General features: G+C 40.5%; 1 protein-coding gene across 1 annotated transcript in view; it reads left to right on the top strand.

The window, feature by feature from the left end:
• Positions 1–542: 542 nt before the first annotated feature.
• The window catches only part of LOC108444153 (vegetative cell wall protein gp1-like), a 36,570-nt gene continuing 16,490 nt past the window's right edge, over positions 543–20,622 (top strand). The window contains exons 1-14 of the mRNA XM_037539207.1: positions 543–603; positions 701–914; positions 1,121–1,210; positions 1,302–1,385; positions 6,929–7,066; positions 7,787–7,840; positions 7,939–7,989; positions 14,185–14,253; positions 14,368–14,424; positions 16,177–16,248; positions 16,407–16,475; positions 17,355–17,408; positions 19,393–19,464; positions 19,577–19,633. Of these exons, the coding sequence (XP_037395104.1) occupies positions 702–914; positions 1,121–1,210; positions 1,302–1,385; positions 6,929–7,066; positions 7,787–7,840; positions 7,939–7,989; positions 14,185–14,253; positions 14,368–14,424; positions 16,177–16,248; positions 16,407–16,475; positions 17,355–17,408; positions 19,393–19,464; positions 19,577–19,633 (1,080 nt within the window). The 5' untranslated portion in view covers positions 543–603; position 701. The remainder of the gene's footprint in view (positions 604–700; positions 915–1,120; positions 1,211–1,301; positions 1,386–6,928; positions 7,067–7,786; positions 7,841–7,938; positions 7,990–14,184; positions 14,254–14,367; positions 14,425–16,176; positions 16,249–16,406; positions 16,476–17,354; positions 17,409–19,392; positions 19,465–19,576; positions 19,634–20,622) is intronic.

Consider the following 20,622-nt stretch of genomic DNA (forward strand, 5'->3'; position numbering starts at 1 on the left):
ACCTGCCAGCTGCCTCTGGTGTCCCACAGGCCAACTATGCCCAGTAGGACTCCTTCTTCAGCTTGACAGCATCTCTCACCTGGGGTGTCCACCACCGGCTTCTAGAATTCCCGCCCCGACAGGCACCAACTACCTTGCAGCCACAGCTACAGTCAGCCGCTTCAACAATGGAGGAACGGAACATGGCCCATTCTGAGTCAATGTCCCCCACCTCCCACGATACCTGGTCAAAGTTCTGACGGAGGTGTGAGTTGAAGATCAATCTGACAGGTTCTTCTGCCAGATGTTCCCAGCAAACCCTCACTATACATTTGGGCTTGCCTGGTCTGACCAACATCTTCCCCCACCACCTGATCCAACTCACCACCAGGTGGCTTTTGCTCCAGACAACATAGCTCCTAGGATCATTCAAGCATGAAAACCCCTCCACCACGATAAGGTGGTGATCCATGGAGAGGGTGGTGAATCTCTGTGATTCAAAATAAAAAATTATTTTAACAATACTTAATTTCATAATTAATTTCTTATAACTTCATGTTTAATTAAATTAAACAGAACACAACTTCAGGACAGCCAAAATGAATTGCACAACTTCAAAGAAAGGTATGGTGGTGGATAATTTTATCTACATACTAAATAACTCAGATGTTAATATGAAACCTTCAGACAAAAATGTATTTGTGTTTTTCACTTTTTTAAGAATGGGAAAAGTAGTGGACCTGAAATTAGGAAGTAGTGGGGTTTTGTCTGAAGACCTCACTAACCCCTGCAGAGAATCTGAACTGAAACATATGTATGAGAAATTGAGCAAGAATCAATGGGCGAAAGTCCTGCGGCAGCTAAAGACAGGAGGACCTGAAATGACCAAAGAAAAAATAAACGAGATCAGGAAGAAGGCAGAGGGCGTAATCCAGGTAAGAGTCAGTTATTCATTCAGCATAATGAGAAACTGTAGAATACAATTAATTGAATTAAATTTCAATTAATTAAATCACACAGAACTCATCTGTTGGAGCCAATCTAGTAGAACTGACCTGGTAGCACCAGTATAAAGACAGATTTATGAAAGTTCCTGAAGTATTTAATAGATTATCAGGTTAAATATTAAATCTTCTTTAAGGCTGTTCTGCGACAATCACAGCATGATATTCAAAACATCACTGGCACAATGTTGTGCCTCACACCGAGCAGCCAAGATGCCTCCCATAAGGTACAGTGCTGTAATATCAATTTACCTTAAATATGAATAATTGTGCTGAAATAAACTTTTAGTTTAAAATGTTTATTTATTTCTTTTAAAGACAACGCAGTACTTTGATTTGGCTGTACAAAATCTTCAGATGGCAATCTATCAGGAAAAGATGCAGCTCTACAACAGGGATAAGGTAAGTTTTACATGCATTACATTTAAATTATATGTACATAATACGCACCATACATATATTGTATGCAAAACATACAATATACAACCCCAATTCCAAAAATGTTGGGACGCTGTGTAAAATGTAAATAAAACCATTTTATTCACAATAGAACATATCAGATTATGAAAGTGAGACATTTTACCATTTCATTAAAAACATTAACTCATTTAAAGCTTGATGGCAGCAACGCATCTCAAAAAAGTTGGACAGGAGCAACAAAAGGCTGGAAAAGTAAGTGGTACTAATAAACAAAAAAACAGCTGGAGGAGCAATTTACAACTAACTCACATGACTGAGTATAAAAAGAGCATTTTAGAGAGGCAGAGTCTCTCAGGAGCAAAGATGGGCAGAGGTTATACAACCTGTGAAAAATTGTGTCTCAAAATTGTGGAACAATTTCAGAAAAATGTTCAAAATAGATTTGCGAAGACTTTGGAAATCCCACTATCTACAGTACTTCATTTCTCCAAAAGATTCAGGGAATCTGGATAAATCCCAGTACACAAGCTGACAAGGCCAACAGTCAGTATTGGATGCTCATGATCATTAGACCCTCAGATGGCACTGTGTTAAAAAGAGACATGATTCTGTAGTGGAAATCATTGCATGAGCTCAGGAATACTTCCATAAGTCACTGTCTTTGAACACAGTTTGCCGTGCAATCTATAGATGCAAGTTAAAGCTGTATCATGCAAAAAAGAAGCCACATGTCAACACAATCCAGAAACACTGCCTTCTTCTCTGGGCCAAAGCTCATTTAAAATGGACTGAGGCAAAATGGAAAACTGTTCTGTGGTCAGATAAATAAAAAATTGAAATTCTTTTTGGAAACTACAAAGACCATATCCTGCAGACTCAATGGGAGATGGACCATCCAGCTTGTTATCAGCACACAGTTCAAAAGCCTGCATCTTTGATGTTTCAGGGTTGCATTAGTGCCTATGGTATGGGAAGCTTACACAGCTGGAAAGGCTCTATCAATGCTGAACAATATACAGAGTTTTAGAACCACATATGTTCCCATACAGACAGCATTTCTTTCAGGGAAGGCCTGCATCTTTCAGCTGGTCAATAGACCACATACTGCATCCGTCACAATAGCTGACAGAAGAAGAGTCCAAGTTCTGAACTGACTGTGGTCCAGACCTTTCACCAATAAAAAACATTTAACGCATCATGAAACAAAATATCAGGCAAAGAAGATCCAAAGAAGACCCAGGACTGAGCAGCTAGAATCCCACATTAGACAAGAATGGGACAACATTCCTCTCCCAAAATTTCTATTGGTCTCCTCACTTCCCAGACATTTACAGGCTGTTGTTAAAGAAGAGGGGAAGCTACACAGTGGTGGACACGTCCATGTCCCAACTTTATTGGGATGCATTCCTGCCATCAAGTTCTTGTAGCGGTTTATGCAATAATAATGTTATTATTTCTAAAAGCTTTAGATGAGGGTGTCGGATATCCTGGATTTATTCGAAGTCTACAGACCAGGGCAAGAGAGAGAAACACTCGCACAGATGATGCTTCAATAAAATGGAGTTTATTGGCTAAATATCAAACTATCTTGGACTACATTCAATGATAGACAAAAGAAAATAAAACAAAACACAACAAAAAGGATAAAGGTTAAAAGGACAACATAGCTCACCTAAAGTGGTTTAGTTAAATGATATGAGGTAGTGTGATTCTCACGAAGATGCGGGAACAAAACTTGAAAAAATCTGGAGAGGAATAGCTATATATGGCTGAGTTAGATGTACCTATTAAAAGTTCTCTTATTAAATAAATTGGCGTCAGGGCCCTGACTGCAAATTAATGGAACCAGCTTACGTGGGAATGGGCTGATTTCCAGAGGGGCTGTCTTCAAGGTCGGCTCAGTCAGAGCCTGGAGCTCACACGTTGGTTTGTCTCTTCGCTGGTCACAGATGCTGTGTTGCCGTGCAGGCACACGCCTTCCCGTCAGTGATTGGTAAAGGTGTCTCATAGCCATCTGAGGGTGGCACTTGGCAGCTTGTTCACTGGTTAATCTGCTCACAGATTAGTGCGTGGCTCTGGGTGTAATGCCAGGTCTCAGAGGCATCCGAACTGCTCCCGCTTCACTAGCAAGGTTCTGACTGCAATCAGGGTTCTGAGGCTGGTGACACTAATTTAACTAACTATCTCTTGTAAACAAGAAACATCTACCTTCCTTCTCTGATGGTGGTTTAAGCTTAAGGTCTATAGGCAAACAGACAAGTTACAAAAACAACAAAGGTTTCAGATCTGATCTAGGAGCGTTCTAGCTAATTCTGACCTGTCTCTCTGACCAAGGTCGGCACAAACGTAGAAAATCTTAAGGTTGAGAATGCAGACTCAAACTCCCTAAAAGTTTCGGGCCCTAGAGTTTTGTTAGACTTTTGGTCACTCCCATTTGGCGGTCGAGCAAAGTGGTGATAGGTTTCTTTACCTAATGGGTAATTAGCTATTCCTAGTTCTGGATTCTGATTGGTTGTGCATAATTTTAGGAACGACTTCCTCAGAACCGCTGCCTTCTTTGTTTCAGTTAGTTTTAAATAAAGAGAAAGGAACATTTATCATCAAATTGGCTTAATCTTCCAAAATCAAGGAATGAACAGAATATGTTTATGTAAAGTATGTTTATAAGAGAGAGTTCAACCCTCGGTACCTGATACACAGCACATGTTAAAGAACATGGGAAATGCTTGCCTATAGTATCCAAATATTATTCAATGATTTAAGAAATAAATTTGACGAAACGAAAGAAAAGGAACAAAGGAAATAAAGGAAAGAAAACCACATTCAGGATACATATTGATAACTGGTCTAACTCATTGCAATTAACTGATTGTCTCTGTCAGTTATTAAAGTCAGACCCTACATATAGCCAAGTAGTATTGCTTAAAGATTATATAAATGTTGATACTCAAGCAGACAATGTCCAAGTCCCTTGAGTCCTTTTTAAGAATGTGGTGGTGGGGTGGTGTGCCTCATTCTCACCACTTGGGGGTGTTGTGGCTCCATATGTGTACTGTCAATACACTCTAAAAAGGCTAACTTTGTTATAGATTCTCATAACAACCTCGTTCTTGATATCTCCAGACTTCTTGAAATGAATCCCATTGAATGGTGGCAATTCTGTATTGGTGCAGTCTATAGAACTTGATTTCTGGTAATTCACAAGTTTAGTTGAAGGCCAGACAGGAATTTACGGCCTACATGCCAGATGGCGCCAAAAAGAGGGTTGCAAGCCTCCCTTTTGTCCATATTCCCAAGAAAATATCCTTTTAATTTGTAAAAATTGTTGGTAGCCTAATCCTGTTTTTATGACCTTGGTCTGAACTTTGAAAAACCTGAGCTTTTAGTTCAGGAATGTGGAGAGTCCTTCTAAACAGATTTGATTCTGGGTCACCCAGATTGTGGGTGTTCACTACATTCTAAATGAGTTCATGTTTTTCGTGAAATGGTAAAATGTCTGATATGTGTTCAATGTTCTATTGTGAATAAAATATGGGTCTATGAGATTAGAGAATCATTGCGTTCAGTTTTCATTTACATTTCACACAGCATCACAACTTTTTAGGAATTGGGGTTGTACATATTATTCACATAACACATAAACATACACATTATACATTAATAAAATATGTTACCTAACACCTTTGGCTTTGACCTTAGCGGTAATTCTGTTTGGAGTCTCAGTCCTGGAATATTGGAAACATTCTTGTTGAAATGTTCATAATCTATAGTCATTCAACATTTGCTTCATTAAAGTCCTACAGCTTCTTTATTTTTTATTGTTTTAGTCTATTTACATGTAGCTTTTAGTTTAGCTTTAGTTAGTCTTTAAAATGTGATCCAGAACACAGCTTTTAAATTATTACGTCCACTTTATTCAAAGCCTTATAGAGCCAGAAAATACAGAAATCAATTAAAGCAGGGGGTTTGGAGATGGAGCTGCCGGGTAGATGGAGAAGAGGTAGACCTCAGAGAAGGTTTATGGATGTAGTGAAGGTGGACATGGAGACGGTTGGTGTGAAAGTAGAGGAGGCAGTGGATAGGGCAAGATGGAGGCAGATGATCCACTGCGGCGACCCCTAAAGGGAGCAGCCGAAAGAAGAAGAATTAAAACGGGGAAAAAAGAGTTCAGAAATACTCAGAATCTTAATAAAAGAAACAACAACCATGAATACAGATATGAGGGTCAGTGCTGTAGAATTTCAAACCCTCGGGATCCAGGGAAATCCTGTTGTCTGGACTAATTGAATTTATTCCTTGAGCACTCAGCCACAGACCCCACAGCTAGCCCATAAGACATCGGGCTAACACAGTTATATAGCTGGACAGTTGCCAAGATCAGACCCAGCTCAAACAGGACAAGTAACCGGTGTGACAAACACGAGCGAATAGGGATAAACACGAACAGACAGATGACTGTTCTAAATACAGCCACAGCGCAGACACACACCATACAAAACATGTAACACAGATATGACACAATTCAAAACAATAAATGCCTTCAGTGCAGAGTCAAAGTGGAGCAAGAGAAAACTTAGTGTGGAGTTAGAGTTGAGTCAGTGTTGAGTCAGAGTAGATTCAGAGCCAAAGTGGAGTCAGTTAGGGTCTGTGTAGAGTCAGAGTAGAGCCAGGGTGGAGTCCGAGTTGATTTAATATAGAGCCAGGGCAGAGTCAGAGTGGAATCAGGGCAGAGTCAGAGTGGATTCAGAGTCAAAGTGGAGTCAGTTAAGAGTCAGAGTAGAGCCAGGGTGAAGTCAGAGTTGATTTAATATAGAGCCAGGGCAGAGTCAGAGTGGAATCAGGGCAGAGTCAGAGTGGATTCAGGGCAGAGTCAGAGTGGATTCAGAGTCAGAGTGGAGTCAGTTAGTGTCAGAGTAGAGCCAGGGTGAAGTCAGAGTTGATTTAATATAGAGCCAGGGCAGAGTCAGAGTGGAATCAGGGCAGAGTCAGAGTGGATTCAGGGCAGAGTCAGAGTGGATTCAGAGTCAAAGTGGAGTCAGTTAAGAGTCAGAGTAGAGCCAGGGTGAAGTCAGAGTTGATTTAATATAGAGCCAGGGCAGAGTCAGAGTGGAATCAGGGCAGAGTCAGAGTGGATTCAGGGCAGAGTCAGAGTGGATTCAGAGTCAGAGTGGAGTCAGTTAGAGTCAGAGTAGAGCCAGGGTAAAGTCAGAGTTGATTTACTCTGCCCTGGCTCTATATTAGAGTGGAATCAGGGCAGAGTCAGACTGAACTTTCAGCTATTTAAATTAGAGGCTCCTTTAAATGCTCAGTTGTGTTTTTAGATCATCGCAGCTGTTTAATTCTAACTGTGAATTACAAGATATGAAAATTAATGTTTCATGTTGTTTTATTGGGTCTCAGTTCTAAATTTTGAGAGGTCATTTTAATGTCTCCATGTTTAATGTTCTGTCAGAATATTAATGACGCTTTTTGTGCTTTATGTATTATGAATGTATTTTGTGTTGTGTCATTTGAACGGGAAACAGTTGCAGGATGTTCCTGAGGCTCTGTACCCGATGATTGATGATTGCTACAAGACTGGCTGTTTGATGGCTTTACATAATCCACCTCTCCTGCTGGACTGGGACAGCTCTTCTCAAGGACCATTCCCTCCGATAAAGATTGTAAAAACTTCTATATTCAAAATGTACAACATATAAAAAAAATATTTATTATTAGCAGGACTTTATCGCTTCTTTCATAAATATAGCATAAAAATATAGACTTGTGACAGACACTGAGTAGAATTTTAGGATAGTAATATCTTTATGGCCCCACTTGCTAGGCCACCTTTGGCCATCAGCACCACACGTGCCTCCCCTACTTAAGAGGCTCATTCTTGGGTTCTCTTTGTAGCGTGCTGACATGAGGCTGCATCCCCTGCTCCTCACCCACCCTATGAATCTCTAATTTGTAGGTTCAAATTGGCCTTTAAGTTGTAAGAGTGTGTTTGTGTTTATCCCCTTTCAAATAGTCCCGGTTGTTCGAGTCTATTTTATTATCATAACAGGCTCCTGAGTTTAGCTCTGCATTTGGACCTTGGTGGCTTGCCCTGCAGCACCATGTCCTCTGGTTCTGGAGACTAAAGTTCAATTCTCACATGGCGCTAGCCAGTTACAGGCTTACATTAGAAATTAATTTAGATCTTGTGTATATTTGTTTTATTACTTTTAACATATATAATTGTGAAACAGTTTTTTTTGTTCCCATTGCCATAGAGAAATTGTCATTTTGATAAAATATATCTACAATGCTATGAAAAGATTATCATTTGAAAATGTTGTCACCATTACTTTTTAAGCAAAATTATATTTTTGATTATATATATTTTTTTTAATGTTCAGGGAAAATTTGTTCCTGTTAAAGAGAAAAATTATGATACAGATTCTCTTCAGAAGGTAACATAATTTCCTGTTTTCCTGTTCAGGAACTTTTAAATCTTTAAATATTAATGTCTTGAGTTTTTGGGTAATTTTACATCTGTTTTTACTTTTAGAGTTCAGCTGCTCAGCCTGGGCCTCAGATTCCTCATGGAAACAGAGAACCAGTATGTACACATACACACGTATACACACACACACACACACACACACACACACACACACACTCGCCTGGTTCTGATATTGGAGGGGGTGAAAAGTAACTCCTACCAAGAACTCACACTGTATCATCACATCAGATTCAGCACTCAATCAATGAAATGAGCTGTTTAGCTATTGTTGTCACTTAAATGTTTAAATGTTGATGTCCATGATTTGCAAGCAGCTAGAGCTATAAGGCTCTAATAGCTATAAGAATAAGCTAAAAGAATAATTACAGTCAATTTCACAGCAACATTTCATTCTTTATCAGCTACAACACAAAAAGAACAGGATTAAATTACAACCTTTACCGAAGAACTCTGTAAAACAAGAACATGCAAGTTATAAATACAACGTGGCTGAGCATCTTCTACTGTAACGTTCAAATGTCCATGTTCAGCTGCTATGACACCATCGTTAGCATTGCTCTAATGTAATACTGCAAATTCAATTAAGGCACTACCAGAAATTAGCATTAGCGTATGCCACTCTTGAGGGTCCTGTTTAAAACTCTTTAATATGCTGTCACCAACTTCCACTCACCGCCCAGAAGTGCATCACAGCTGTGTTACACAACAGTCTGAGGGGGGAAATGCTTAGCAAGGAGCTATTCACCCTCAACTAGGTGAGCCTTCGTGAGCTAATCCACCGGCCATTCAGACACTGTAACGCAAACCATTTTTTGTAAAGAATAACTGTTTTATCTGACTAAGCTTGGATGCAGTCCCTCTGTTTTTGTTATTGCTCATTGTGTAGCCTTTTTCTTGCAAGCTAGTTGAGTAAATGTATAAAGCTGTATCAGCAGTGGGGCTTAATAGATGAATTTTATAACCTAAAGGCTGTAGTGAGACTTTTTGTCATTTATCATTTTTCAACATTGACTCTAAGAAAAAAACAATTAACCATCCTAACATTGTATAAACCATCTCAGGAACATCTCATCAATTCCAGGGTTTTTTACTCACAGTGTCTTATATGAGAAGCAGTTTGTAAGGGCCTGGTCTGGAGATCGACCTCCATCAGACACCAGAGGGCAATGTGAGAGTGCTCCTAATCTAGAGAGATCCATGACACTCGTGGCATGGTCTATTTCTACTCCAGTGTCTCCTTGAACATCAACCTTCCTGGTTCCCTATGGAATAAGCAAAGGTTGTTTGCATCACTTCTTTGTTGTCTGAGTGTGCCCTTGATCGAGCAATGCCTGTGTGGGAGAACCAGCCTAACGTCTGTGTCTCTGACACAGTTTATGGCAGTATTGCACTGTGCTTTTGAAAAATCCAGTCTGGAGTGGGGAGTCTGTTCCCCATCGTCCTCGCATAAGTCAGGGAAGGAGGTCAGTGGTGGACTACACTATTGAGTTCCACACTTTAACAGCTGAGAGTAACTGGAATTCAGCACCACTCATAGCAGCCTATCATCAGGGCCTATATGAGGAACTCAAGGATAAACTGGCTCCCAGGCCCCCTAGAGATCCTTCTTTGTCTCTAAAGAGTCTTATTGAGCTCTTCTTGTCGCTGTACAGTCACTAACAGGGGCGTCACTGGCACTGAGAGGCACAGCATTCCCAGAATATTGGGGTGCTCCTTAAGTTCCACCTGCCACAACCAACTTAGAAGACCTGGTTGAGGTCAACCTTGAGCCTATGTAGCTAGGGCACACCAAACTAAGTGTTGGAGAGCTAGAGGCAGGTGAAAGAGAAGCCTAGTGTTAATCTTGTGGTCGGTCTGTCTGGTCATCTGTGTGCTTCATGCCCCGAGCTCCATGGAAAAGCCAATGTCCACCAAATGAGGGGAGGCCCATAATGGACTTTTCTGGGCTTCACCCATTTCTTTAGTTTGTCCATAATTTTGGCTTAGTGGCTGCACTTTTAAATGACCTCAGCAAGGTCATGAAGGGTTTCATTGGACACAAGAAGCTCATAAGTCATTTGAGGAACTTGAACATTGGCTGTCTATGCATCTAGTGCTACAGATCCCCTACAGATCCACCTGGGACAGTGCCTTCTATTCACTGTGCCTCACCACAACAGGAATGTAGGCCCAGGCTGGAGACCAAGAATCAGTTCCTGGTCTGGATAGACGATAAAAATGGCTTATATTCATCATTGACAGAATGTCTGTCATTTCTGTCTATTCCTTCATGCCCGTGGTCCCATCTCTTGATGTACTTTGTCACAAGTTTGCCTGCATCCTAAGGCAACTCTGAACTCTGCAATCATGGTGGTGGTCAACCGGTTCTCCAAGGCCTGCAAATTCATTGCATTACCTGCACTCCCCTTGGCTAAAAGACTGCAAGACTATTCCTCCATCATGTAGTTCAGATTCATGTTTTTCCATCAGTCATAAGGTCTGACCAAGGCTCTCAGTTTGCCAGTCAGCTCTGGGTGGCTTTTGCCAACTCCTGGAGTCACTGTCCAAGCATTTTATCTGAGTGGATTAAGTACACATTACTCTACTGCACTCATCTTTAGGTATGTCCCCCTTTAAGAGACAGTTTTGTATGCTCCTCCCATGTTCCCTGACCCAGAGGTGGATGTGGGGGTCCCCTCAGCTGTATGTTTTAAATGATGCTGCTGCCAAGTGTGGAGCGAGCTGAGGAATTACCTTTGGGTGTCTGTGTGGTTCAGAAACATGCAGTGGACTGGACATGGCAGCCAGGACCCACATTTAGGCCAGGAGAGAGAGCCTGGCTCTCTGCCAAAGACCCCCCACTTTGGGTGGAGTACAGGAAGTTGCCCCCTACTACGTGAGCCCATTTAGGATACTTAAACAGACAAATCCAATTTATTACCAGCCTCAGGTCCCCTATCTCACTGATGGCTCTTGGATGTGCTCTGATGTGTCCAGAGTGGAACCTGGTCAACTGGCAGAGTTTCAGCCCTGAACAGCACTTGTGAGTGCCTGCACTTTGTGACGGGGATCCTGAACTCATCAGTGATTTTAGGCATGAGCGTTCCTCAGAGAGGTCCAGTAAGGGTCTGGTCCAGAGCACAACAAGCACCTGCCTAATCAAGGGAGGTCCACTACACGTGTGGTATGGTTAATTTGAGAGCAATACTAGTATCACCCAGTTTTATATGAATAACCTTCCAAACAACTCTGCCGGTAACCTGCATAAAGACGAGAATTCATTGCTCGCATCTCTTTTTTGTTTCTCAAGCTTCTCAAGATCGATCCTCATGAGTTGCTGCCTGTTGTCTTGACAGAAAGAACAGCTCATAGCAAAAAAGAAACAGAGCTGTGAAAAAAATAAATGAAAGAAAATGACCAAACAGCTCAAAATGAAATAAAAGAAACTGAGTGAAGAAAGAAAAAGGAAAAATATTGTTATTGATGTAAAAATTATTAGATAAAGAACCGTTAGTTTAATATTGGTAATATCAGGCCCCTTTAATTCATAATTGCTTTGGGGAGCACTGTATAGCTTTATGTTGTTGTTTGCCTTGTGCTATAAAACTTCCCTGGCAGTCTTTTGTCTGTCCTCCGTCTGTAATGCAACTTTTTTTTCTGAAATTATTAAACAATACATGTGTTTATCAAACAACACAAACAATTGGTTATTTGCAGCTATTGTATGAAAATAAATAGCTTTTTTAAAGCAAGTGCAACATGGTGATGAAGTGAGGTAAGCTCCTCTTTTGCATTTTTTTAGCTCAGAAAACTGCTAATATTTTTAGAGAAATGAAATGTGATTGTAACACACCTTCATTCAGACAGTAACTTCAGTACTGTAATACGTTGTAGCAGCTGAATGTTTTCTCTACAAGAGTCAAGTCGATTTTATTTGTAGCACTTTTTACAACGGATGCTTCACAGCAGCTTCACAGAATTCCAGTAAAGACAAAATTTTAACAAGAATTTAAAACCCCCCCGGTGAGCAAGCCAGGGGCGACAGTGGCAAGGAAAAACTCCCTCAGAACTGAGGAAGAAACCTTGGGAGGAACCAGGCTCACCAGGGGGGACCCATCCTCCTCTGGTCAAACTACCTACAGAGTTATTATACTACTAATATTAATAGCAGTAGTATTAGTAGTAGGAATAACTGGGAGTCCATGAAAACTTCAGTATAGGGTGGGCAGCTCGTCCAAGGTAGGTGGTGGCAGCTGGGGCATGGGCAGCTGGTCTGAAGTGGGTAGAAGGAGGGCTCGACAGTCGGTCGTCCTTCAGTGTCCGGCCGGACATGTGGGCAGTCGTATACTCATTGTCGTATATAGTCGTATGGCCCAGACTAAGGGGCGAGTTTACAATAGTTGAGATAGGGTTTATAATAACTGGCAGGACTTCTTTGAGTAATTTTGATGGAATTGCATCGAGTGTGCAGGTTGTACAATTTGCAGAAGAGATAATCTTCTCTAGCTCCAGCTGTGGGAGGGGGTAAAAGGTTTCCAGGCTCTTTTCTACAGCTGTGTTTTGTTCTACATCAGCCAAGTCAGATGACGGCCAAGCTGGGTTTGAATTTGATACTGTGGGTTGAATTGTCGTCTAATATTATCAATTTTATTATTAAAGAAGTCCATAAAAACTTCACTGGTGAGAGTTGCTGGGATTTCTGGTTCAGTACCTGCCTGATTTTGTGTGATTTGGGAAATCACATTAAACAGAACTCTAGGATTCTACTTATTATTCTCGATCAGCGAGGCCAGATATGCTGAGCGAGCTTCAGTGAGAGCATTTCTATCCTCTGTAAGGCCGTCCTTCCAGGCAGAGCGGAACACTTCCAGTTTGGTTTGACGCCATTTCCGCTCTAATTTCCGAACTCTTTGTTTTGAGGTCCGGGTTTTATCGTTGTACCACGGGGCTTTTTCTGCCTTATTCTTTTTATTTTAAGTGGGGCCACATTTTCTAAAGTGGATCTGAAGGTATTTTCTAAATAATCGGTTAGTAAATCTAGTTCCATTGGGTCTGATGGAGTTTAGACTGGGGTTGATAACTCTGGAAGATTTTCTATAAATTGTAGGGCGGTAGAAGATTTTATTGAGCGCTTTGTTGAATAACGAGGGGACGTATATATATTATGGCTAAGTTGTAGCTCATATATTAGGTAATGGTCGGAGATCGCTGTGGTGTGCGGTAGGATATTAAGCTTGTCTATATTAAGACCTTGTGTCAAAACTAAATCTAACGTATGACGACAGTCGTGTGTAGGCCCTGCTGCATTTTGGGTAAAACCAACAGAGTCTAGGATTGAGGTAAATGCCCTTTTAATGGGTCATCTACCTTCTCAAAGTGAATATTAAAATCTCCTACAATTATTACTTTATCGTTGCACACAGCCAGGTTTGCAGCGAAGTCACTAAATTCTTTTATAAATTCAGAGTCGCCCCCTGGTGGCTTGTAAATGTTAAATAATGAAAACGCCAGTTTTTTTGTGACCGGATTTGTAACGTGAATAGAGAGGACCTCTAAGGAAGTGAAAGTGTCACATTGTTTCTGACTGATATCGAGAGTATTTTGGTATATTATACAGACTCCACCTCCCTCGCCTGGGCCTGTTTAATCACCTCTTTAATATTAGCCTTAGTTATCTCAGACTGCCGCAGACGAATATCATCGAGAGAGAATCCAGTAACCAGACCAAGTAAAAAAAAAAAAACAGGTCATACACAGATCAGGCTTACAGACACAGACTGCTCAGTAAGCAACAGATACTGCTGGCAATACATTATAAAGTGCTAACCTAAAGCCCCGGCTTATATGCAAAATAACTGCTTACAAGTAACGGAAAACAGGTGTGCACAACTCAGGTGAGCTGTAGCATTGAAGTGAATGTCTATTGGTCACTGGTGATGATGGAGGACTCATGATCTCACAGTGAATGATGGGAACTGGAGTCTTCCAGACAGTTGACCTAAGTGAGAAGGCAGAGGACAGGGACCCGGTAGAGAAGGCGTCCTAGACAGGAGGCCTGACAACCATGCCACATACCATAGATCCACATCCGTACCTCATAGCTAGAACCACGTTCAGTGTGTCTTGGGATTTAACTTTGTCTTAGCCAAAATGACTGAGTACACTTAAACTGTTAATAACTAGAATCAGGGAAACTTGTGTTTGTATTATTATCTTTGTGTGGACTTTAAACCAGTTTATACTGCTAAAATGTAAAATATTAATCAGAAGTAAAAATAAATAAATAAAAATAAGCTCGAGTTGTATGTTTAGGTGAAGCCTGAACCTCTCAAAGAGACAGAAGAGGAGAAAAACGGTGCTCTAAAGATGACATCACTTCCTGTAAGTAATCCTATATATTATATATATATAAAACTTTATAATTTGCTTTATTTTAAAGTGATATAAAATATATTTTGTCCAGTCTAATGATTTCCAAGCTGTTTCTAATTTAAGGCTTTTCCTGCTGCTCAGCCTCAAATTCCAACTTATAAGAGACACAGCAGTATCCCGGTAAGTACACACACACACACACACTCACGTATACACACACACACAGACACCTACACAGACACACATACACACACACACTCACCTACACACACACAGACACACTCACGTATACACACACACACACAGACACACATACACACACACACACACATTCACTCACACACACTCACACATACACACACACTCACTCACTCACACACACAGACACACATACACACACACACACACATTCACTCACACACACTCACACATACACACACACTCACTCACTCACACACACAAACACACCTACACTAACACACACACACACACACACACACACTCTTCCTGAGTGTGTGTTTAAATTGATGTCACCAGATGTCACCAGACCATCAATCACTAGACCTTCAATCACTAGACCTTTAATTACCGCACCTTCAATCACCAGACCCTCAATCACCAGCCCTTCAATCACCAGCCCTTCAATCACCAGACCTTCAAAAACCAGACCTTCAAAAACCAGACCTGCAATCACCAGACTATCAATCACCAGACCTTCAATCACCAGAACTTTAATCACTGGACCTTTAATGACCAGACATTCAATGACCAGACCTTCAAAAACCAGACCATCAATCACCAGACCTTCAATCACCAGACCTTTAATGACCAGACCTTCAATCACCAGACCTTCAAAAACCAGACGATCAGTCACCAGACCTTCAATCACCAGACCTTTAATGACCAGACCTTCAATCACCAGACCTTCAATCACCAGACCATCAATCACCAGACCTTCAATCACCAGACCTTCAATCACCAGACCTTTAATGACCAGACCTTCAATCACCAGACCATCAATCACCAGACCTTCAATCACCAGACCTTTAATGACCGGACCTTCAATCACCAGACCTTCAATCACCAGACCTTCAAAAACCAGACCATCAATCACCAGACCTTCAATCACCAGACCTTTAATAACCAGACCTTCAATCACTAGACCTTCAATCACCAGACCTTTAATTACCGGACCTTCAGTCACCAGACCCTCAATCACCAGACCATCAATCACCAGACCTTCAAAAACCAGACCTGCAATCACCAGACCCTCAATCACCAGACCTTCACTCACCAGAACGTTAATCACTGGACCTTCAAACACTGGACCTTCAGTCACCCGACCTTCAGTCACCAGACCATCAATCACCAGACCTGCAATCACCAGACCATCAATCACCAGACCTTCAATCACTGGACATTCAATAACCAGACCTTCAATAACCAGACCATCAGTCACTGGACCTTCAATCACCAGACCTGCAATCACCAGACCATCAATCACTGGACCTTAACCTGTTTATACTGCTAAAAAGAGGGCAGTCTTGGGCTGGAGGTTAGAGAATCAGCCCTGTGACTGAAAGGTCGCTGGTTCGATGCCCTGGTTGATGGTCCATGACTGAGGTGCCCTTGAACAAGACACCTAACCCCCAACTGCTCCCTGGGCGCCGTGGATAGGGCTGCCCACCACTCAGGGCAAGTGTGCTCACTGCCCCCTAGTGTGTGTGTTCACTATCGTGCATGTATGTAGGTGTTTCACTGCACGGATGGGCTAAAGAGGTCTAATTTCAGGGCTAAAGAGGTCACTGCAGAGGTCTAATTTTACACAAACACAGCGATCAATGGCTGTAAATTCAATTCTAAATTCTAATTAATTCTAAAATGTAAAATATTTATCAGAAGTAAAAAAATAAGCTTGAGGTGTTTGTTTAGGTGAAACCTGAACCTCTCAAAGAGACAGAAGAGGATACAAATGGAGGTCATCTAAGGATGCCATCACTTCCTGTAAGTAATTGTATAAGTTGGTTCATTTTAATGTAAAGCCAGTTTTAGACTGGCCAAGTCAATAACCAGCCCTTCATCCACCAGCTTATACTGCTAAAATGTAAAAAATAAAATTTTATATATACATATATATGAGTGAGCTTGAGTTGTGTGTTTAGGTGAAGTCTGAACCTCTCAAAGAGACAGAAGAGGATAAAAATGATGCTCTAAGGATGACATCACTTCCTGTAAGTAAATGTATAATTCTATAACTTGGCTGATTTTAATGTAATGTAAACTATTTTCTGTCCAGTCTGATGATTTTCAATGTATGTAAACACACGCAAACACACCTACACAATGTTTTGTGTGTTAAATTCAATGCATCACTGTGTTTGTACAACGTCCATTACTAATTTTACACAAACTGGAAAAACAATCAGTTATTTTTCAAAAACTACTCATCAGTCAATAAAACATGCGACAGTGTACAGAAAGTATGAAAAGCTGAACTGCAGATATTTGACTGCCAGTAAACATGTTCACTATGGTGACTGTAATGCATGAAATTCATCAATAATTAACATAATCACCAAGAACTACAGAGCTTCACCCATTAGCAGGGGCTAACACCAGCCCTGGTGACCCCACACTACGCTATAATAAAATGACTATATCTATATCTATATATATACATAATAGATAGATAGATAGATAGATAGATAGATAGATAGATAGATAGATAGATAGATAGATAGACAGATAACTTGAAAAATTAACGTGTATTTGTTATTTCAGAGTTTTTTATTCATCATAATTTTCATTCAAAAATACCACAGTAAATAAAATTTCTATTATAATTATTTTCTATGTGTGGACCCAGCCTCATCCTCACAAAGCAAAAGAAGATGTAAACTCTTCCCCACTGGTGACTTAATATCCTGTTTAAAATTCTTTAGTCATACTGTCATATTTGATTTGTTCTAAAATCATTCCTCATAACAAATATTGGTAGTTCCACTGAGGAGTTGGTGAACAGGCCAATGCATATTTTAATTTTAATCTGCAATATAAATTTTATATTTGTTGAACCTGATGAGTGACTTCCAAACTGTTTCTGTCTTTAGGTTTCTGCCCCTCTGCAACGACCTCAACCTCCACCGAAAAACAAAAGTAGGCCGGTATGTACACAATCCCAATATACACATTCAATTGTTTTTAACTGTTTCTTATATTTCTACATGAAAACTCCAACAAATCTATGAACTGTCATTTATAAATACTAATTTTTTTGGAGGAACTAGTAGTTTAATTGTCAGTCAATGTTTTTTTCCAAGGAAGTTTAAGTGTCACTTTATTTTCATATGTTAATTAGGCATAACTGTTCTCGTACAAGAATACATTAGTAGGACATGAGGTTAGTCTCTTTTGAGAAAGTCTAGAGTCTTAGAGTCCTGAAAAACTAGAAATGTAGAAATACTGCATACAAACAGGTCCATATCATCCCATGGGTTTTATGGACGTATGTCCAGGGGATAAAACCTCTAGGGGGCCTAATTAGCAATTATGGTAAAACAGCTGTCTCATGAAGTTTCAGTCTCACTATGGTCAATAAAAATTCCCTTCACTTCATTCTGGAATAACCACTTCATAAGGGTCCAAAATGGGGGGCGGTGTGGGAGTTCCCAGACCTCCCATAAAGGCAAAGGGATACTCCATACTTTTCATGTTATTCCCATTCGTGCTTGTTATAGGATTTCAGCTGCTCAACATATTTTCCATTTCATAGTGTGCCAATGCAGTGATGACAGGTCTGGACTGCAGGCAGGTCAGTTTAGCACCCAGACTCTTTTACTAAAGAGCTTTGCTGCTGTAATACATGCAGAATGTGGTTTGACATTGTCTTATTGAAATAATCAATAAAAAGACATAGTCTGGATGGCAGCACATGTTGCTCCAAATCCTGTATCAGCATTAATGGTGCCCTCACAGATATGAAAGCCCCCCTAAACCATCAAGGATGCTGATGTTTAAATGTATGCTGACAACAATGCCAACAATGACAACAATAGTCCCTCTGTTCTTCAGCCCGGAGGAAAACAGTGTCCATGATTTCCTAAAAGAATTTCAAATGTTGATTCGTCAGACCGCCGGACACTTTTGCACTTCCCCTCAGTCCATTTTAAATGAGCTCAGGCCCAGAGAAGGTGGCAGCATTTCTGGATCCTGTTTATATTTGGGTTCTTCTTTGTGTTTTAGAGTTTAACAGCGTTTGTGGATGCAGTGATGAACTGTGTTCACAGACAGTGGTTTTCAGAAGTGTTTCTGAGCCCATGCAGTGATTTCCACTACAGAATCATGTCTGTTTTTAATGCAGCGCTGCCTGAGGGCCCAAAGATCACGGCCAGCAGATACTGGTGTTCAGCCTCGTCCCTCACAGACAGAGATTTCTCCAGATTCTCTGAATTTTAAATGATATTAGTATTGTAGATGATAATTGCCAAGTTCTTTGCTATTTTATTTTATTAAACATTATGCTTAAATTGTTGCTCTATTTGATGGTGCAGTCTTTCACAGAGTGGTGACCCCTCCTCCTCTTTACTTCTGAAAGACTTTATACCTAGTCATGTTACTGACCTGTTGCCTGTTCCACCAGGTATTTCTTTAGTGTTACACAATTTTACCAGTATTTTGTTGTCCCTCTCCCAATGTTTTTGAAACATTTTGCTGGCATTAAATCCACATGAAATCCAAAAACAATAAAATTTCTGATTGATTTCAGAAGAAATGTTGTTCTTGTAATATTTTCAATTAATTATGAGGTTTAAATCATTCGCAAATCATTGCATTCTGTTTATATGTGCATGTTACATAGGAGCCCAACTGACATAGTGGCCCATAGGAAAAGAACATTAATCATATGCCACACTATATACCACAGTTCCACATCCATACCTCATAGCTAGAACCACTTCCAGTGTGTCTTGGGATTTATCGTTGTGTTAGCCAAAATGACAAAATGAGTAAACTTCTATGGTTAATAACTAGAATCAGGGGAATTTGTCTTTGCATTATTATCTTTGTGTGGACTTTAAACCAGTCTTTACTGCTAAAATGTAAAATATTTATAAGAAGTATAAAAATAAGCTCGAGTTGTGTGTTTAGGTGAAGGCTGAACCTCTCAAAGAGACAGATGAGGATAAAAATGGAGGTCATCTAAGGATGACATCACTTCCTGTAAGTAATCCTATATATTATATATAAAAAACTTTATAATTTGCTTTATTTTAAAGTGATATAAAATATATTTTGTCCAGTCTAATGATTTCCAAACTGTTTCTAATTTAAGGCTTTTCCTGCTGCTCAGCCTCAAATTCCAACTTATAAGAGACACAGCAGTATCCCGGTAAGTACACACACACACACACACACACACACACACACACACACACACACACACACACACACACACACAGACACACACACACACACAGAGACAGACACACACAGAGACACACACACACAGAGACAGACACACACAGAGACACACACACACACAAACACACACACACAGACACACTCTCTTCCTGAGTGCGTGTTTAAATTGATGTATAATTATGTACGTATGACATCCTACATTTGCATTACTTCATCACGGAGTAAGACACACTGCCATCACAACAAAGGACTTCATCATGGACAAAGGGGACGGTTTTAGACTGGCCAAGTCACCAGACCCTCAATCACCAGACCTTCAATCACCAGACCCTCAATCACCAGACCTTCAATCACCAGACCTTCAATCACTAGACCTTCAAAAACCAGACCTTCAATCACCAGACCTTTAATGACTGGGCCTTCAATCACCATACCATCAATCACCAGACCTTCAATCACCAGACCTTCAAAAACCAGACCATCAATCACCAGACCTTTAATGACCGGGCCTTCAACCACCAGACCATCAATCACCAGACCTTCAATCACCAGACCTTCAATCACCAGACCTTCAATCACCTAACCTTCAGCAAACTGAGCAGCATTTCACCTCCTGAAGAGGAGAATAAACAGCGAAACCCTCCAAAACACAAAACAGCAGCAGCATCACGTCACTTATATCTTTTGATCTCATTCCCAAATGTGTTCAGTGTATAACAAAAACAAAAAAAATGCTGATTGCCAAGTCCATTAAAAGGATAGTATTTTGTCTTATCCAAAGCAATAAGTGAATCCTCTCTCTGACGCAAAGAGAAAGTATTAATGTAAAACAGCGTTCAATTTCCATCGATCTACACAAAAGCTCTGTGACCCACAATAGTGCTTCCCCAAAAACAGAGCGCCAGCTCTCCCTAATAATCCCCTCTTACATCCTTTAAAAAAGACAACACACTCATG

Source organism: Pygocentrus nattereri, chromosome 6 (assembly GCF_015220715.1).
Source record: "Pygocentrus nattereri isolate fPygNat1 chromosome 6, fPygNat1.pri, whole genome shotgun sequence".
NCBI classification, from domain to species: Eukaryota; Metazoa; Chordata; class Actinopteri; order Characiformes; family Serrasalmidae; genus Pygocentrus; species Pygocentrus nattereri.